The following is a 17,890-nucleotide window of genomic DNA, read 5'->3' as shown; positions in this document are numbered from 1 at the left end:
GGAACAGTAGGATAGATGACCAAAAGTCTGGTCAAAAAGATAGGTTTTAAGGAATATATTTTAGGAGGAAGGTGGGCAGCAAAGAATCAGAAGAAACTTCCAGAGCTACCGTTCTAAATGGCTAAATATCAGCCACCAGTGATGGGGTGAAGGAAATAAGTAATGTACAAGAGGCTAAAGTTAGCGAACTGCAAAGTTCTTGGAGAGCTTTAGGGCTTGAAAGTTACAGAAATAGAGAAGGGCAAAGCTGTGAAGGGAATTAAATATGGAGATGAGAATTATAAATGAGTAGTGTTGGTTAACCAGGAAACTTTGTAGTTCAGCGAGTAAGGATGACGGGTGAAAGAGACTTGGTGTGAGTTTAGGATGTGCTTCAATTTATGAAGGGAGGCCAACCAGATATACACTCGTATAGCTGTGTCTCCAGGTTTAAAAATAAAAACATGGATAATGATTTCACCAGCAAGATGGAAATATGAAATCTTTCTGACAGAGCATATGGGACTGAAATATAGCAAAGTACTGCGGATGCTGGAATCTGAAACAGAAACTGCTGGAAAATCTCAGGTTCTGCAGCATCTGTGGAGAGAGAGTAGGATGACTCTTTGTCAGAGCACATCTCTGACGAAGGGTCAATCAGACTTGTAATGTTGGCTCTATTCTTTCTCCACAGATGCTGTCAGACCTGCTGAGATTTTGCAACATTTTCTGTTTTTGTGTGGCATTGGAAGTTGAGCTCTGAGCCAAAGGCAATGGCATTGATCTTCCCTTAGTTTTCTGAATGCAAGTTAATTGACAACACGGGCAGTGGTTTAGTAGAGTGAGGTGGTGGTGATAGAGAGCTTAGGAATCTTTGGTGATTGATTGTTCCTCAGCCACTTCACCCAGAGACAATGCGAATTAAGGGTGAACCAAAGATAGTGACTCAGCACTTTAGTAATGTGGAGACTGGAAGAGATTTGCTGACTATGACTGGACAGAACAAGGATAGGAACAGTCCCAGTTCAATGAAGAGGCAACAGTTGGCTGTTGACGAGGGATATTGTGCTAGGGTAATGATCATAGGCTGTATTATTTATGACTTTGGGCCCGTTTGAGTAATGTGGTAGATTTGGAGAGAATTCAAACATGGAATTTTGCAAAAGATGGGCATTGTTTTTGAAGTAAGAATAATACAAAGGACTGGTTGAGGAGAGGTTGAGATTGATCCTTTCTAACTAAAGAAAAATAGTAAGGAAATCTTAAGGATGAAAAATGCCTAAACAATTACTAACAGCTTGTTGAATGTTTCAATAAATAAAATGCAGGTATGAATTAAGATTAGAAATATTGTTCCTGGCAGTTTTGTGATACCATAGTAGCAATTTATTTAGGGTAAGTACCTGCCTTACAATAGGACGACATAAGTAAGAAGTGATTGTGGTAGACTCACAAAGTAGATTATATAAAATTCTTGAAAAAATTGTTTGGAACGTAGTTCAAATTAAAAGATGAGGTCGAGGCTGATTCATTTTAATATCCAGAATTGCTTACATTTTTAAGCTAGTTATGAGTAATCAAATGTACATTCACAACTGTAATCTTTTGCAAATAATATGGTAATATGTGTTGAAAATATTTGCTAAATGTTTATAATGGTTCTATGACATAAATGTTTAATGAGAACTCTGACCTCAAATCTTGCAATATTGAGCTGAGCCATATTGATCAGGAAAGGTCGAGACACGTTGTACCATCTGTACTAAGTTAACAGATCTCAGCTGGGGTAAATAAACTCGGTACACTTAAGTTGGGGATAAGAAAATTAATCGGGGTTCCCACTTACCTCTCTATCAAGCACTCCTTGCCAAGAGGGAAATGCATGGGGATCAGATGAGGATATGAACTGATGGAAATGTGATGTGGCCTATAGCTGATTCCTTGAAGGTTTGTGAATGAATAATGATCACTTAGAAGAGATACCAAATCAGGGCAAAGGTGTACTTTTTTTTTGCTGAAAGGTTAGGAAAGCATTAAAGGTTGTAATTTTCCCTGGTGTTCAAACAGTTCTAAGTGTCAATTTGATGTTGCCTAACTTAGCCTCCCCCTTAAATGACTGTTTCTCTTTTTTAGAAGAATTTTCCTACCTTTCTGAACTTTACATTTTGTTTCCTTCCAGACATTAGCGTCAGCCGTTGTTCAAGTATTCACAGCAGAGCGCAGTTCTCATTGGACAAAAAAATGCTGTGGAGTTGCCTGCCTTATCAAAGACAATCCACAAAGGTCTTACTTTATCCGAGTATACGATATAAAGGTAAGGGCATTGGTGAAGCTTGTTGGCACACAAGCTTTTAATCCTGAGATTTGAGTTCCATTTCATCCAGATGAATGATAAAGAAGTAGATATTCTCAAAATTCAACCAGGTATCTCATGATTCTGTTTGCAGATTAAGATTGCTTCTAAGTAAGGTAATCCCATGGTGAAAAAGGAAGGCCATTCAGCATTCTTTTGTTGCAAAAGACTCTGAATTTTATTTAACCTATATTTTTATATGGTTCCTCTATAAAGAATTATTGTATGACATTAATCCTAAATTTACCTTTTGCTAGTTGAACCTATGCCTGTTTGCCCAGTTGTCACAGAAGTAACCTTTTGAAATACGATTTCCTTAACTGTCTTGTAAAGCTCGAAGATTATTAGATATTTCATTGCAACAATGAAATCTCTGACCTTTTAGTCTTTCCTCATGACATAGGTATTTGATATCTAGAATCAATTGTGTGGCTCTTCACTGCACAACATCCAGTTCTTGACTGTCTCTCTAACTAGACTTAGATAATGAGGAACATTTTTGACCAGTTTCCTATAAAGTTTGGTTATGATTTCCGGTGGCTTGTGTTCTAATGTTTAGTCTGTGCAGTTAAATAGTCTATTGTCTAGGCTATATTATTTGACCATGTTAACATTGAGTCATCCACTAAGACTCCTGGGAATCTCTCAACTTTCTATAAATCATTCAAAATTCATGGAATATATATTTATCTTTGTGTGCAGTGCTTTACACTATATGAATTAAATTTCATCCGCCATTTCTCTGCCATAACTTCTGAGCTGCCTCATCCATTTTCAATCCTATTGTATCATCTGGAAATTTGACAACAGTTAATTTTCAGAATAGCCATTTATTAAAGCTAGAAATAATAGCAGTACCCCACCTTCATCTTGTCCTCTCCGTTCGATGTGTTGGGATTCTCCGAATGGCTTTTTTTTGTTTCGTGCTGGTGAACTAATTTCTTTTTTCTATAATTTACCCTGAACCCCTAATCCTATTGGCCTTTCTTGTCAAACTTTGCCAAACACCTTTTAGTGTAGCTACACCATGTTGTAAGGCTTCCCGTAGTCCACTTAAGCTGCTGGGGAATTAATCAACAGGACCTTTCCCTCCTGAATCCCTGTTGACTCTTGCTTACAGCATTGGAGCTAATCTACGGATACGTTTTCTATTGATAATTGATTTCATGCTTTCACTGTGTTGAATAAAGGCCAATTGTTTTGTCTTTTTAAAATATGGACACTAAATTAGCTTGTCAATCTGCTACTACCTCCCCAGTGTCAAGTTACTTCATAATGGTCAGCACATTGGGTCTCCCTCCATACCTCATGTTAATGTTGACTAAGTATCAATTCTTGGATTTGTTTTTAGTCCTATTTGTCTGTTTCGGATTTGTATCACATTTGTATTAAAATCTAATTTTAATCAAGTTATTTATTTGGGGAGTCATAGTCATAGAGGTTTACAGCATGGAAACGGGCCCTTCGGCCCAACTTGTCCATGCCGCCCTTTTTTTAAAAAAAAAACCTCTAAACTAATCCTAATTGCCCACATTTGGCCCATATCCCTCTATACCCATTTTATCCATGTAACTCTAAATGCTTTTTAAAAGGTAAAATTGTACCCGTCTCTACTACTACCTCTGGCAGCTTGTTCCAGACACTCACCACCCTCTGTGTGGAAAAAATTGCCCCTCTGGACACTTTTGTATCTCTCCCCTCTCATCTTAAACCTATGCCCTCTAGTTTTAGACTCCCTTACCTTTGGGAAAAGATATTGACTATCTACCTTGTCTATGCCCCTCATTATTTTATAGACCTCTATAAGGTCACCCCTCAGCCACCTATGCTGCAGAGAAAAAAGCCCCAGTCTATTCGGCCTCTCCTTATAACTCGATCCCTCAAGTCCCGGTAGCATCCTAGTAAATCTTTTCTGCACTCTTTCTAGTTTAATAATATCCTTTCTATAACAGGGTGACCAGAATTGCACACAGTATTCCAAGTGCGGCCTTACCAATGTCTTGTACAACTTCAACAAGATGTCGCAACTCCTGTATTCAATGTTCTGACTGATGAAACCAAGCATCCCGAATGCCTTCTTCACTACTCTGTCCACCTGTGACTTCACTTTCAAGGAGCTATGAACATGTACCCCTCGATCACTTTGTTCTGTAACTCTCCCCAACATCTTACCATTAACTGAGTAAGTCCTGCCCTGGTTCAATCTACCAAAATGCATTACCTCACATTTGTCTAAATTAAACTCCATCTGCCATTCGTCAGCCCGCTGGCCCAATTGATCAAGATCCCGCTGCAATTGGAGATAACCTTCCTCACTGTCCACCATGCCACCAATCTTGGTGTCATCTGCAAACTTACTAACCATGCCCCCTATATTCTAATCCAAATCATTGATATAAATGACAAATGACAGTGGGCCCAGCACTGAGGCACACCACTGGTCACAGGCTTCCAGTTTGAACAAACAACTCTCTACAACCACCCTCTGGCTTCTGTCAAGAAGCCAATTTTGTATCCATTTATGCATGTTGTAGATGCCCTTCCTAGTGTTTTTCTTAACTTGCATTTTTTCAGATTTTCAACTGTCTTCAAGTAGTACTGATCATTTTTTTTAGCCCCTGCCGCTTTGCTTTCCCACAAAGTTTCTCTCTGGCCATCTAAGCACCCATGTACACGTTTCTCCTTTTCTTTGAGTGAACCCCTTCCTTTCTACTGGATTTATAGAGGTCATTATCCATCATTTTTAAAAACTTAAAATGTTTAAGCTAATGCTTCTTTCTTCTGAGCTTGTAGTTTTAGGAATGTACTGATCCTGCATGCTTAATGTACCCCAGCGCATTTGCATTGCTTTTGCCCTCATTTTAAATTTAGTTATTTCTGGTCTTTGTTATACCTCATGTTTCCTGCCAATGCAAGATAGCCACCGATACTATCTGGGGCGGCACAGAGGCAGTGTGGTTAGCACTCCACTCACAGCACCAGGGACCCGGGTTCAATTCTGGCCTGTGTGGAGCTTGCCCTTTCTCCCCATGTCTGCATGGGTTTCCTTCGGGTGCTCCAGTTTCCTCCCACTGTCCAAAGATGTGCGGGTTAAATTGATAGGACAATTTACTGTGGCCAAACGGTAAATATGTGGGGTTATGGGAATAGGGCCTGGGTGGGATTATGGTCGGTGCAGACTTGACGGGCCAAATGGCCTCCTTCTGCACTGTAGGGATTCTATGATACGTGCGCACTGGCCTACACATGTGCAGAAAGTCAATGATGTCATTCTACTGCATGCATCTGATTATTCGAAGAGTGCATTTGATTTATTTAATCGTCGTAAGCCAATGATGTTTTGCAGATTTACAGTGGAAACCCTGGAGAAGTAGTGACTGGGAATTATTGACTTTAAATAATTGCCTTAGATGTGGGGTTATTCGCACATCTTTCTCCATTCATTGCCAATTTGTATGTGGCATCTAACAGTCCGTATGTGACCTCAATTGTGGAACAAATTCTGAAATGGCAGAACCTGATTTTGTTACCCTGCTGCCAATCCAGTTTTCAGGATCATGGAGAGAACTCTGGGTTGCACACTTAAATTCAAACACCCATCTCCCCTTTCACGATTAGATTTTAAATGTTTTGAGAGCACCATTAATGGACTGTCAAAATATTTTATGCAACGCTGGGTAAGTTCCTGAAGTATCTAGTAAATCCAGGGATGAGGAATACTAGATAAATACTGTCCTGCAAATCTAATAGGTGTTTGATGTTATCTCTGCCCCTGGCCACTGCCTGCTCTGTCGCTCACAATTATGTAATGGAGTAAAAAGCTGGCATTTCAGTTCTGATCAGTCATTGAACTGCAGCAGTAACCCTGTTTCTCTTTCCACAGATGCTGCCAGACCTGCTGAATGTTTCCACTACTTTTTATTTTGGATTTCTAGCACCTGCAGTGTTTGGCTTTTGGAGAAAATATATGAACTTTATTAAATGTATCATCATAGATTCATACCAACTCGAGTTAAAATAGTATCGGCTCTTGTCAAATTAAGGTTAACAAATTTTTTTTCTGCCATAGGATGGGAGACTATTGTGGGAGCAGGAAATGTACAACAATTTTGTTTACAATCAGTCTCGAATATACTTTCATACTTTTATTGGTGATGTAAGTAGTTTTGCTTTACTATGTAGTCTTGTGACTTGTATGCTTAAAAACTGATTGTATGATAATCATGTAAGATTCTGTGCAATTAAGTACATTTCTCTCTCTCCCACCCACCCAAGAGAGCATATTTCACTGTCACGTCCTCCCTGAAAGCAGAGTAGTATCACTGAACCATGGCCGACATTCATATTTGATTTATTATTGTCACATGTATTAGTATCCAGTGAAGTATTGTTTCTTGCGCGCTATACAGACAAAGCATTCTGTACATCGGGAAAGAAAGAGGGTGCAGAATGTAGTGTTACAGTCATAGCTAGGGAAAACATAGAACATAGAAAGCCACAGCACAAACAGGCCCTTCGGCCCACAAGTTGCGCCGATCACATCCCCACCTCTAGGCCTATCTATAGCCCTCAATCCCATTAAATCCCATGTACTCATCCAGAAGTCTCTTAAAAGACCCCAACGAGTTTGCCTCCACCACCACCGACGTCAGCCGATTCCACTCACCCACCACCCTCTGAGTGAAAAACTTACCCCTGACATCTCCTCTGTACCTACCCCCCAGCACCTTAAACCTGTGTCCTCTCGTAGCAACCATTTCAGCCCTTGGAAATAGCCTCTGAGAGTCTACCCTATCCAGACCTCTCAACATCTTGTAAACCTCTATCAGGTCACCTCTCATCCTTCGTCTCTCCAGGGAGAAGAGACCAAGCTCCCTCAACCTATCCTCATAAGGCATGCCCCCCAATCCAGGCAACATCCTTGTAAATCTCCTCTGCACCCTTTCAATGGCTTCAACATCTTTCCTGTAATGAGGTGACCAGAACTGCGCGCAGTACTCCAAGTGGGGTCTAACCAGGGTCCTATAAAGCTGCAGCATTATCTCCCGACTCCTAAACTCAATCCCTCGATTAATGAAGGCCAGTACGCCGTACACCTTCTTGACCGCATCCTCCACCTGCGAGGCCGATTTAAGAGTCCTATGGACCCGGACCCCAAGGTCCTTCTGATCCTCTACACTGCTAAGAATGGTACCCTTCATATTATACTGCTGCTTCATCCCATTGGATCTGCCAAAATGGATCACCACACACTTATCCGGGTTGAAGTCCATCTGCCACTTCTCCGCCCAGTCTTGCATTCTATCTATGTCTCGCTGCAACTTCTGACATCCCTCCAAACTATCCACAACACCACCTACCTTGGTGTCGTCAGCAAACTTACCAACCCATCCCTCCACTTCCTCATCCAGGTCATTTATGAAAATGACAAACAGCAAGGGTCCCAGAACAGATCCCTGGGGCACTCCACTGGTCACTGACCTCCATGCAGAGAAAGACCCCTCCACAGCCACTCTCTGCCTTCTGCAGGCAAGCCAGTTCTGGATCCACAAGGCAACAGCCCCTTGGATCCCATGCCCTCTCACTTTCTCAAGAAGTCTTGCATGGGGGACCTTATCGAACGCCTTGCTGAAGTCCATATAGACCACATCCACCGCTCTTCCTTCGTCAATGTGTTTGGTCACATTTTCAAAGAACTCAACCAGGCTCGTAAGGCACGACCTGCCCTTGACAAAGCCGTGCTGACTACTTTTGATCATACTAAACTTCTCTAGATGATCATAAATCCTGTCTCTCAGGATCCTCTCCATCAACTTACCAACCACTGAGGTTAGACTCACCGGTCGGTAATTTCCCGGGCTGTCCCTGTTCCCTTTCTTGAATATAGGGACCACATCTGCAATCCTCCAATCCTCCGGAACCTCTCCCGTCTCCATCGACGATGCAAAGATCATCGCCAAAGGCTCCGCAATCTCCTCCCTCACCTCCCACAGTAACCTGGGGTACATCCCATCCGGTCCTGGCGACTTACCAACCTTGATGCCATTCAATAGATCAACTTAATGCGAGGTAGGTCCATTCGAAAGTCTTGTGGCAGCAGGGAAGAAGCTGACTTTTGTATCTTTTTCCTGATGGAAGAAGTGGAAGAGAGTATGTCTGGGGTGCGTGGGGTCCTTGATTATGCTGGCTGCTTTTCCGAGGCAGCGGGAAGTGTCGATGGTGTCAATGGATCGAAGGCTGGTTTGAGTGATGGACTGGGTTTCCGTCATGGCCCTTTGTAGTTTCTTGTGGTCTTAGACAGAGCAGGAGCCATACCAAGCTGTGATACAACCAGAAAGAATGCTTTCTATGGTGCATCAGTAGAAGTTGGTGAGAGCTGTTACGGACGTGCCAAATTTCCTTGGCCTGCTGAGAAAGTAGATGCATTGGTGGGCTTTCTTAACTACAGCATCCGCATGGAGGGACCAGGAAAGGTTGTTGGTGATCTGGAAACCTAAAAACTTGAAGCTCTCAACCATTTCTACCTCATCCCTATTGATGCATGCCCTCCAATACGCTTCCTGAAGTCGATGACTACCACCTTCATTTTGTTGACATTGAGGGAAAGATTATTGTCGTTGCACCAGTTCACCAGATTTTCTCTCTCCTGTACTCCATCTCATCATTGTTTGAGATCCGACCCACTACGGTGGTGTCATCAACAAACTTGAAAATCGAGTTGGAGAGGAATTTGGTCTTATAGTCAAAGGTGTATGAGGAGTATAGTAAGAGGCTGAGACCACAGCCTTGCGGAACACCAGTGTTGAGGATGACTGTGGAGGTGGTATTGCCTATCCTTACTGACTGCGGTCTGTGGGTTAGGAAGTCTAAGATCCAGTTGCAGAGGGAGGAGCCAAGGCCCAGGCCATGAGATGAGTCTTGTAGGAACAGTGGAGTTAAAGGCTGAGCTGTAGTCTATGAATAGGATTCTGACATGGGTGTCTTTGATATCTAGGTGTTCTAGGGTTGAGTGCAGGGCCAGGGAGTTGGCGTCTGCCGTGGACCTGTTATGGCGATAGGCGAACTGTAGTGGATCCAGGCAGTCTGGGAGGCAGGAATTGATTTGTGCCATGACTAACCTTTCGAAGCACTTTGTAATGTCAGAGCCACTGGATGATAGTCATTAAGGCATGCTGCTTGGCTTTTCTTTGGTGCTGGTATGATGATCGTCTTAGTTGATTACCATGAATTTCCTCATCAGAAGCAAAATTTATGTTTCTTCCTATAACTGTCTAATCATCTTCCACCATCATCTTTCTTACACTCTTTGTATTTTGTTCTGACTTTGTGTCTTCCTTTCTGTATTTCTCCTGCATGCTCTTATGTCCAGTGAAGAGCTGAAAGCACACTGAAGGCTGTGCTACTTAATTGCAGAAATAGCCTCTAGAATTGAAACAACAGCTGTCTACTTGGATCTGGAATTCCAAAAAACAGTCTTGACGACAACAGAAATACTTAGTCATGTGGCAGGCTAAGTTAACTATCTAGTTGGCATCCCTCATTCCTACCTCAAGAATTGGTTATTTTTTTGTAGCTTATTTTCTTGGAAAGTTGAGGGTTTGGAGAGCCATATCCAAGCAGATCATCTGATCAGCGCATGCCTACCACTGTTGACTAAACAAAGTAAGGCCATGACAGTTGTCTAACGGCAAACAGCCATTGTTTGATATCACGCCTACCCACAGCAACAGGCATAGGAAGATAGGATCAAGAGTAGGCCTTTCAGCCCCTTGAGCATGTTCCAGAATTAAATCAGGTGTTTTCTGATCTGTACCTCAACTCCATTTATCTGCTTTTGTTCCATATAACATGATTCCATTACCCAATAGAAATTGATTGATTGCAGTCGTGAAGATTTCAGTTAACTCAGCTTCCACATCCATGTTTTAATGGAGCTTCATAAAAGGTGCTTCTTAATTCTACTCCGAAATGGCCTAGATCTAATTTTAAGATTTTGTTCTTGTTCTGGATTCCTCCACAAAATTAAATTCTCCTGTCTTCAGAATTTATCCCTTTAACTCTGTTGTAATTTTAGTGAATTTGCAGTGTCCCCGCCAAGACAATGGGTGGAATTCTCCCAAAAAAATTCGAAGTGCCGAATTTGCATAAAAACTGGAGTAAATCACGTTTTTTTTAGCGCAATTTTCAAAATGAATCTCCCATACTCTGTGCATCACAGAGTGCCCTAGCGTGAATCATGATGAAAAGTCGGGTGCAGTCAGGCTGCCATCTCCCCGTTAGTAGGGAGCTGTTGTAAACCCCGCTGGAATGAAACACCGCTGACGGGAGTGGGGTGGGGGGGAGAGGCTAGCGGTCCCGGAGACTTCAGTCCTGGCCTGCAAATGATATTCAAATTCTCATTTTGATATTTTAATCAGCTCCCCGCCAATCTCTGGCGTGGAGCTGACAACGCTGGAAATCCGGCAGCCAGAGACTCACGGAGGCCGTGGCGCCCAGCGGGAAGCCTCTGCTCATGTCTCTCCTGCTAGAATAGCACAGCAGACTGGGAGAATAGTCTCCTGTATACCTTACTGAGGTTTGGTACTTAAGATTGCACAGTATTTCATGGGATCAAGGTAAGGATCTGGCCAGCTGAATCAGCATTTCTTCAGTTTTGAATCCCAAGTCCATTGAAATAGGTGCCAACATTCCAGTGGCCATTTTGGTTGCTTTTTGTTCTAGCATTTAGAGATCTGTCTATGTGGAACAACTTGGCCCTTCCACAGCTTCTAGTCTTTTACGTTCAAGAAAGCATTTGATTTGACTTTCTGATCCAAAGTGTATGACCTCATACTTTCCCATATTAAACTCCATCTGTTATCATTTTGTCCATGTTGCATTGAAACTTCCAACTCTCATCTATATAACTTGCTATGTAGCCAAACTTGGGGTCATCTGCAGACTTGGGTTTGCAACTCTTCAAACAAGCCATTTATATATAGTGAAAAGTTGCAACCCCAATATAGAATGCTGATGATGGGACATCCCTTTTAATGTTACCTGCCAGTCTTTTTTATTCAAAGCCTTTGCTTTTTTTTTTGCTCTTACAATTTCCCTCTGAGCCTTCTACATTCAGCCTGGTTCTAGGTTGTATTATGCACTGGACACCTGTCATAAGCACACTATTTCTTCATAATTTTTATCATCTTGTCATCCAAGAATTGCTGGATTTGTTTGCCCCTCCTTTCCGCTTCATTGGATTGTACCTTGAATGCACTTGAACTAAGGCAGCCTATTGTTCCGTTACAGTTTTCTGTCAATCTTTGATTCTAATTTATCTGAGGCAGATCCATTCTTAACCTATTGAAGTTAACTTTCCCCCAGTTGATTATTCTTCCTCTGGATTGAATGTTTCTTGTCTCTCTATAACCAAGCTAAACCTTGTGACACAATGATCACTGTACCCTTCCTTACTGACAATTGATACACTTGACCCACCTCATTTAGTTTATTTAGTTGTTTCACAAGTAGGCTTGCATTAACGCTGCAATGAAGTTACTGTGAAAATCCCCTAGTCGTCACACTCCGGCACCTCGGGTACACAGAGAGAATTTAGCATGGCCAATGCACCTAACCAGCGGGTCTTTTGGACTGTGGGAGGAAACCGGAGCACTCGGAGGAAACCCACATAGACACGGGGAGAACGTGCAGACTCCACACAGACAGTGACCCAAGCCAGGAATTGAACCCAGGTCCCTGGCGCTGTGAGACAGCAGTGCTGACCACTGTGCCGCACAGGTCCAGAAATGCCTATGTTTTTGTTGAATTGGAAACTTAATGCTGCAGAAAATTCTACTGAACACTCTGTAGAGACTTTTCCCCCATCCGCCCTTTAGACTACTATCCCAGCCTACGCTTGGGACAATTAAAGTCCCCCATTAAAATTATGGTTCTGCACCTCTGTTCTCCTTTATTGAAGATGTGGAGATGCCGGCGTGTGTGGCTTTTGCGACCAAATAAACCTGTTGGACTTTAACCTGGTGTTGTTAAACTTCTTACTCCTTTATTGAATACAGAGGGGTCAAGAACAGAATCTATTTGACTAGAGTAAGGAACGTGCTCGGTATAGGCCACCAACTCGTAGATGTTGAAAAACAAATCTGTAGGGAAATTAAAGAGGATCCTATCTGTTTCAAGAAGATGACCATCATTCCTGTACCTAAGGAAAGCCAGGCAGTCTGCCTTAACTACCACTCAGTGGCTCTGACATCTATTATTATGAAGTGCTTCAAAAGGTTAGTTATGGCACATATCAACTCTGGCCTCCCAGATTGCCTGGATCCATTACAGTTTGCCTACCTCTACAACAGGTCCACAGCAGACGCCATCTCCCTGGCCCTATACTCAACTCTGGAACACCTGGATAACATGGATGATTGTGTCCCACTCAGTGTTCAACACCTTATTCCAACAAAACTTACCTCCAAACCCCGAAGCCTTGGGCTCTGCTCTTCCCTCTGTGACTGGATCCTCAACTTCCTAATCCATAGACCGCAATCAATAAAGATAGGTAACAACACCACCTCCACAATTATCCTCAACACTGGTCCCCCACAAGGCTGTGTCCTCAGCCCCTTACTATACACTTATGACTGTGGCCAAATTCGGCTCCAACTCCATTTTCAAGTTTGCTGATGACACAACTGTTGTGGGTCGGATCTCAAACAATGACATGTCGGAGTACAGGAAAGAGATAGAGAACCTAATGAAATGGTGCGATGACAATAATACCGCCCTCCATGTCAACAAAACGAAGGAGCTAATTATCAGAAAGCGCAGTGGAAGACATGCCCCTGTCTACATTAACGGGGATGAAGTGGAGATGGTCGAGAGCTTCAACTTTCAAGGTGTTCAGATCACCACCAACCTGTCCTGGTCCCTCCACGCTTGCGCTACTGTTCGGAAAGCCCACCAGCATCTCTACTTTCTCAGAAGGCTAAAGAAATTAGGCATGTCCACAATGACTCTCTCCAATTTTTACAGATGCACCATAGAAAGCATCCTATCTGGATGTATCTCCGCTTAGTACGACTCCTGCTCTGACCAAGATTGCAAGAAACTACAGAGGGTTGTGAACATAATCCAGTCCATCACGCAAACCAGCCTCCCATCCATTGATTCCATCTATACTTCCCGCTGCCTTGGGAAAGCAGCCAACATAACCAAGGACTCCACGCACCCCAGACTTACTCTTGTGTCAGGAAAAAGATACACGTGTCTGAAAACACGTACCAACCAACTCAGGAACAGCTTCTTTCCTGCTGCCATCAAACTATCATATCCTAAGCTGATCTTTCTCTTCACCCTAACTGTAACTGCATCACTATGTCCTGCACCCTATCCTCTCCTTCCCTTTGTATTCCAGGAACAATATGTTTTGACTGTATTGCATGCAAGAAACAATACTTTTCACTGTATCCCAATGTGAAAAATCAAATCAAAACCTCTTGTTTTAAGTTTAAACAAGCTGGCTGACTTGTACAAGTTTGACATGCACCTTCACATCTAGATCATTAACATGCACTACAAATAGCAAGGAACCCAGCACCTTGCCCTTCCTCTATATATAAATTAATAAAGAGGCAGCATGGTGGCACAGTGGTTAGCACTGCTGCCTCACAGCGCCAGATACACGGGTTTAATTCCCACTTTGGGTCACTGTGCATCTGCGCGTTCTCCCCATGTCTGGGTGGGTTTCCCCTGGTTCCTCCGGTTTCCTCCCACAGTCGGAAAGATGTGCTGGTTAGGTGCATTGGTGATGCTAAATTCTCCCTCAGTGTACCCGAACAGGCGCTGGAGTGTGGCGACGAGGGGATTGTCACAGTAACTTTGTTGCTGTGTTGATGTAAGCCTACTTGTGACACTAATAAATAAAATACTACTAATAAACTTTGCTACTTACTCAACAGCTACTCTGTTCCCTTCTTTTGATACCATTTAAAGGAAAACTAAATATACAACCTCCCTTTTTGCTAATTGAATGTTTAATTTCCCAGCTATTTAGACTAACTTCCTAATTTGGTCACAGTAAAATACTCACCAGCCATTCAACTCGCTGTCTGCCTATGGTATCCCAGTTTGATTTTTTACTTTTTCAAACTGCAGTGTACTTGGGTCTGCTTCAGCTCCCAATTCACTCTTCAGGTGAGAGGTCCAAAGCCTGAGCTTCAATTTATCATCACATTCCTGATTTCTTCCAAATTATTCCAGCTCCCGATTCTCTGCTCGGATAAGTCATGTGTTCCAAAAACCATGAAATCTAGTTTGAAGATGGAGAGAAAATATTTCTGATGCTTTGGAAATCTCAAATTAGGGATCATAATCTAAAATGTAACAGCCAGCATTTCCAAGGCAGAATTAAGAATAACTATGCTCCCAAGTATGGTAGACATTTGCAACTCTTCCACAAATTCCAATTCTTACTAAATCGATTGTTAATTTTAGATCGTAAGATTGGTAGATTTTGTTTCTAATGAAGTTAGCGGAGAGTGCTAATGGAAAGGAGACAACGGGGTTAGTCATAGATCTGTGGGCAGGCTCAAGGTGCTAAATGGCTGATGTTTTCTTCACTTATTGCCTCAGCTTGGAGGGCTTATCACAAGAATAATACCTAGTTTTTATTGACGGCAACATATAGGAAGGCTATAAGTTCTACTGCATACTCTCTACTGAAAAAAAGAGAGCGATTTCTTCTGGGAGTTGTGTTTGAAGTATTGATTTCATTGCTCACTTGACCTGTTTTGAAAACGTTTTGACAGTTTCAGTAGCTAGTATTGGCAGTTCCCCATCTCTTTGTCCTTCACTCCAAAAAGCAAGGGAAATTTGGATGAAAGGTAGTCCTCAGCAAGTTTCCTGAGATTTGAAGTCTATGAAATTCAGAAATGTGGTATACAACTTCCTAGCCTGACTTTAGCAGCCTTAAGATAGACTGTGTGCCAATCCATACCAAGGTAATTGGTTTAAATGTTCTCCAACTCCTACATTTAAAACAATGACTGCAAAAGTGCTTGTTTGTCAAGTGTTTTGGAACATCCTCAGATCATGGGAGCTATATAAGTGCAAACTTATCTTTTCAGTAATTGCCCATTGCACCAGAACATTGAATTGGGATTTCTGGTCTGTTCAGAAAAACTGCTCATTGCATTATGATATCATGTTGTTACAAAGCGGAGGTGGATTCCCCCTCTGAGAACTAACACCTAACCACTCAGAGTACCTAGCCTCATAATCTGTTAAAGTGAGTGGGAAGTCGTACAATCTGCACTTCAGCAACTTTTAGTGCTTAAATCAAAGTAACTTCCTGACACTTTTTAAAGTCAACAAGTAACAATTCATTTATCTAGCTAATAGTGAATAAGTTAACTAAACTATTAACAAACCAAATAAAATACAATTCTAATGGAATGCTGTTTAGATAAATACAATTCACACTTATTAATAAAGAAATAGAATTTTAGTTACACTCTGAATTACAACCAGGTTGTGTGTCTTCCAGAATGATCTGGGCTTTCTTTGGTACCTTTGCTATTGGGATGGAGCTTACTCTCAGACGTGGATGAGGCTGTTACACTGGCAGATGGCAGTTGCTCTCTCTGCTTATTGTCCCACTGCTGCCGCCTTTTATACCTGTGATGACAGACCAACATCCCCACAATAGGATTGGTCTGAGGTTGCCAAAACCATCAAATTCAAATCTAATTGGTTGCTGGTATCCAAGTGCCTGATTTAAACTGGGTAAATTCAAATGCCTGAAAGCTTGTTACCAAGGCAACCCTGCTGCTTGGCCTTCGATACAAATGTTGCAGTCTGGGCTCTGTGCACTAGCATTTTCTTTTACTTTCTAAGCACAGAAAAAACACCCCTTTTTTAAAGACCATGCAATGCTTTCACCTCTAAGCATTATACAATTTTTAATAATTTTACAAACATTCTACTCAACGTGGCAACAATGTACTAAGTTGTTCAAAGTCCTACAACAGAATTTCATCACTAATCGGTTTGTGTATATTCCACTGTTTCAAGAGGTCACTCGATCAAGGAGTGTTTAAATAAACTGACACTCTAAAATAAAAAGAAAGAAACACTTTGACTGGGTAGGCTGTGATCTTGGCACCAATATGAACAACCAATGATGACCCCCTTTGTCATTCTTGGACACAGTTTATGGGAATCCCATGTGTCTACATATATGTCCAACAGAATCTACTTCTGTTCAGGGTTTTATGATGTGGTCAGATAAAGAATTGAAAAGCATCATTTTTTTCATTACAATGGCTTTGCAATTACCTCTCCAGGTAAGTCAAATTGGACTTAATTTTGCAAGTGAAGAAGAAGCAAGAAGATTCAGATTTGCAATCATTGACATAACTGGAAGACGCCAAAGGAGGACTGGTATGTACTGGCTATGTATTTTAATGGTATGGGTAATGTGCCTCAAGTACCTTAAATGGTTCTAAATTGATTTTCTTTTGGTGGGGGTGGAGAAGTTCTTTTGAGGTTCATCAGAAGTTACAATAATGGTTTGCTAATCAGCCATTAATGTGAATTTAGTTCCTTCCGTGTAAATTTTAAAACCTACTTTGCAATTACGATTGTACATTTTTTGTTACTGGGTGGTACAAATATGATCATGTTCTTCTAAGCCAGGCGAGCATACTTCTACTTGTAAAAACAACTTCAGGACCGATTTTAAAATAGCAATTGACCCCAAAATTTATTTTTTACTTGACAGTTTTATTTAAAGCTCTTTTCCTTAAGTAATATTCTCCCTTTGCAAGCAATTTATATTTTCAACTCCATAAATTGGTTTAACACTTTGACACTGAATTTGACCTAGAATTATTTCGTTTTGTGCCGAGGAGTTCGTCTGAGTGACACACTTACAGTTTATTAATTTGTTATATTTTAGAAGCAGTCAAATAATGTTACATCTATTTATAACATGTACAGAACTATCCAATGTAAAAATAGGCTCAAATTCACATTCATAACATTTCAATATGCTTTTGTTTCGACAGAAAAAAGACGAGATCCACCACCACTAAATGGTATGTACTTAACCACGATTTCCAAAGCATCAACTCATCTAAGCTAAAGCAAAATACTGTAGATTCTGGAAATCTGAAAGAAAAACAGAAAATGCTATATAGACACAGCACTTGAGGAATAATCTGTGAGGAAAGTAACAGAATTAATGGCCCGTAACTTCAGAGTGGCAATCAGCGGCAGTGGGATTAGGGGGTTGGGGTGTGTGGGGTGTACTGTGTAGGACTAGTCTGGGTGTTTAAAATAGTTACTCTGAAGGTAGAAGTGTATTTTTTCTTTCTAATGCTTTCAGAGTAACTGAGTGTACAACTGGCAGAACCATCTAAAGTTAGCAATTTAAATGATTTTGTCGGATGGCTTTCAGCCGAGCACAATTGTCCAGAGGAAGTTAGCCCTTCTAGACAATTGCCAGACAAGGCTGGCAGAAGTAGGGAGCCCTGGATGACTCGGGACATTGATGCCCTGGTCAAGAAG

At 41.6% G+C, this 17,890-nt stretch overlaps 1 protein-coding gene across 2 annotated transcripts in view; it reads left to right on the top strand.

The window, feature by feature from the left end:
• The window catches only part of LOC144498679 (actin nucleation-promoting factor WASL-like), an 83,663-nt gene that overhangs the window by 26,405 nt on the left and 39,368 nt on the right, over nt 1-17,890 (top strand). For both annotated transcript variants that reach the window (XM_078220155.1, XM_078220154.1), the window contains exons 2-5: nt 2,159-2,293; nt 6,402-6,488; nt 16,666-16,762; nt 17,389-17,418. In XM_078220155.1, coding sequence (XP_078076281.1) covers nt 2,159-2,293; nt 6,402-6,488; nt 16,666-16,762; nt 17,389-17,418 — 349 coding nt within the window. The remainder of the gene's footprint in view (nt 1-2,158; nt 2,294-6,401; nt 6,489-16,665; nt 16,763-17,388; nt 17,419-17,890) is intronic.

The sequence above is a fragment of the Mustelus asterias genome, chromosome 9, assembly GCF_964213995.1.
Source record: "Mustelus asterias chromosome 9, sMusAst1.hap1.1, whole genome shotgun sequence".
Lineage (NCBI taxonomy): Eukaryota > Metazoa > Chordata > Chondrichthyes > Carcharhiniformes > Triakidae > Mustelus > Mustelus asterias.
Note: the sequence above shows the minus strand (reverse complement) of the source record. Positions and strands in the feature narration are given on the sequence as shown.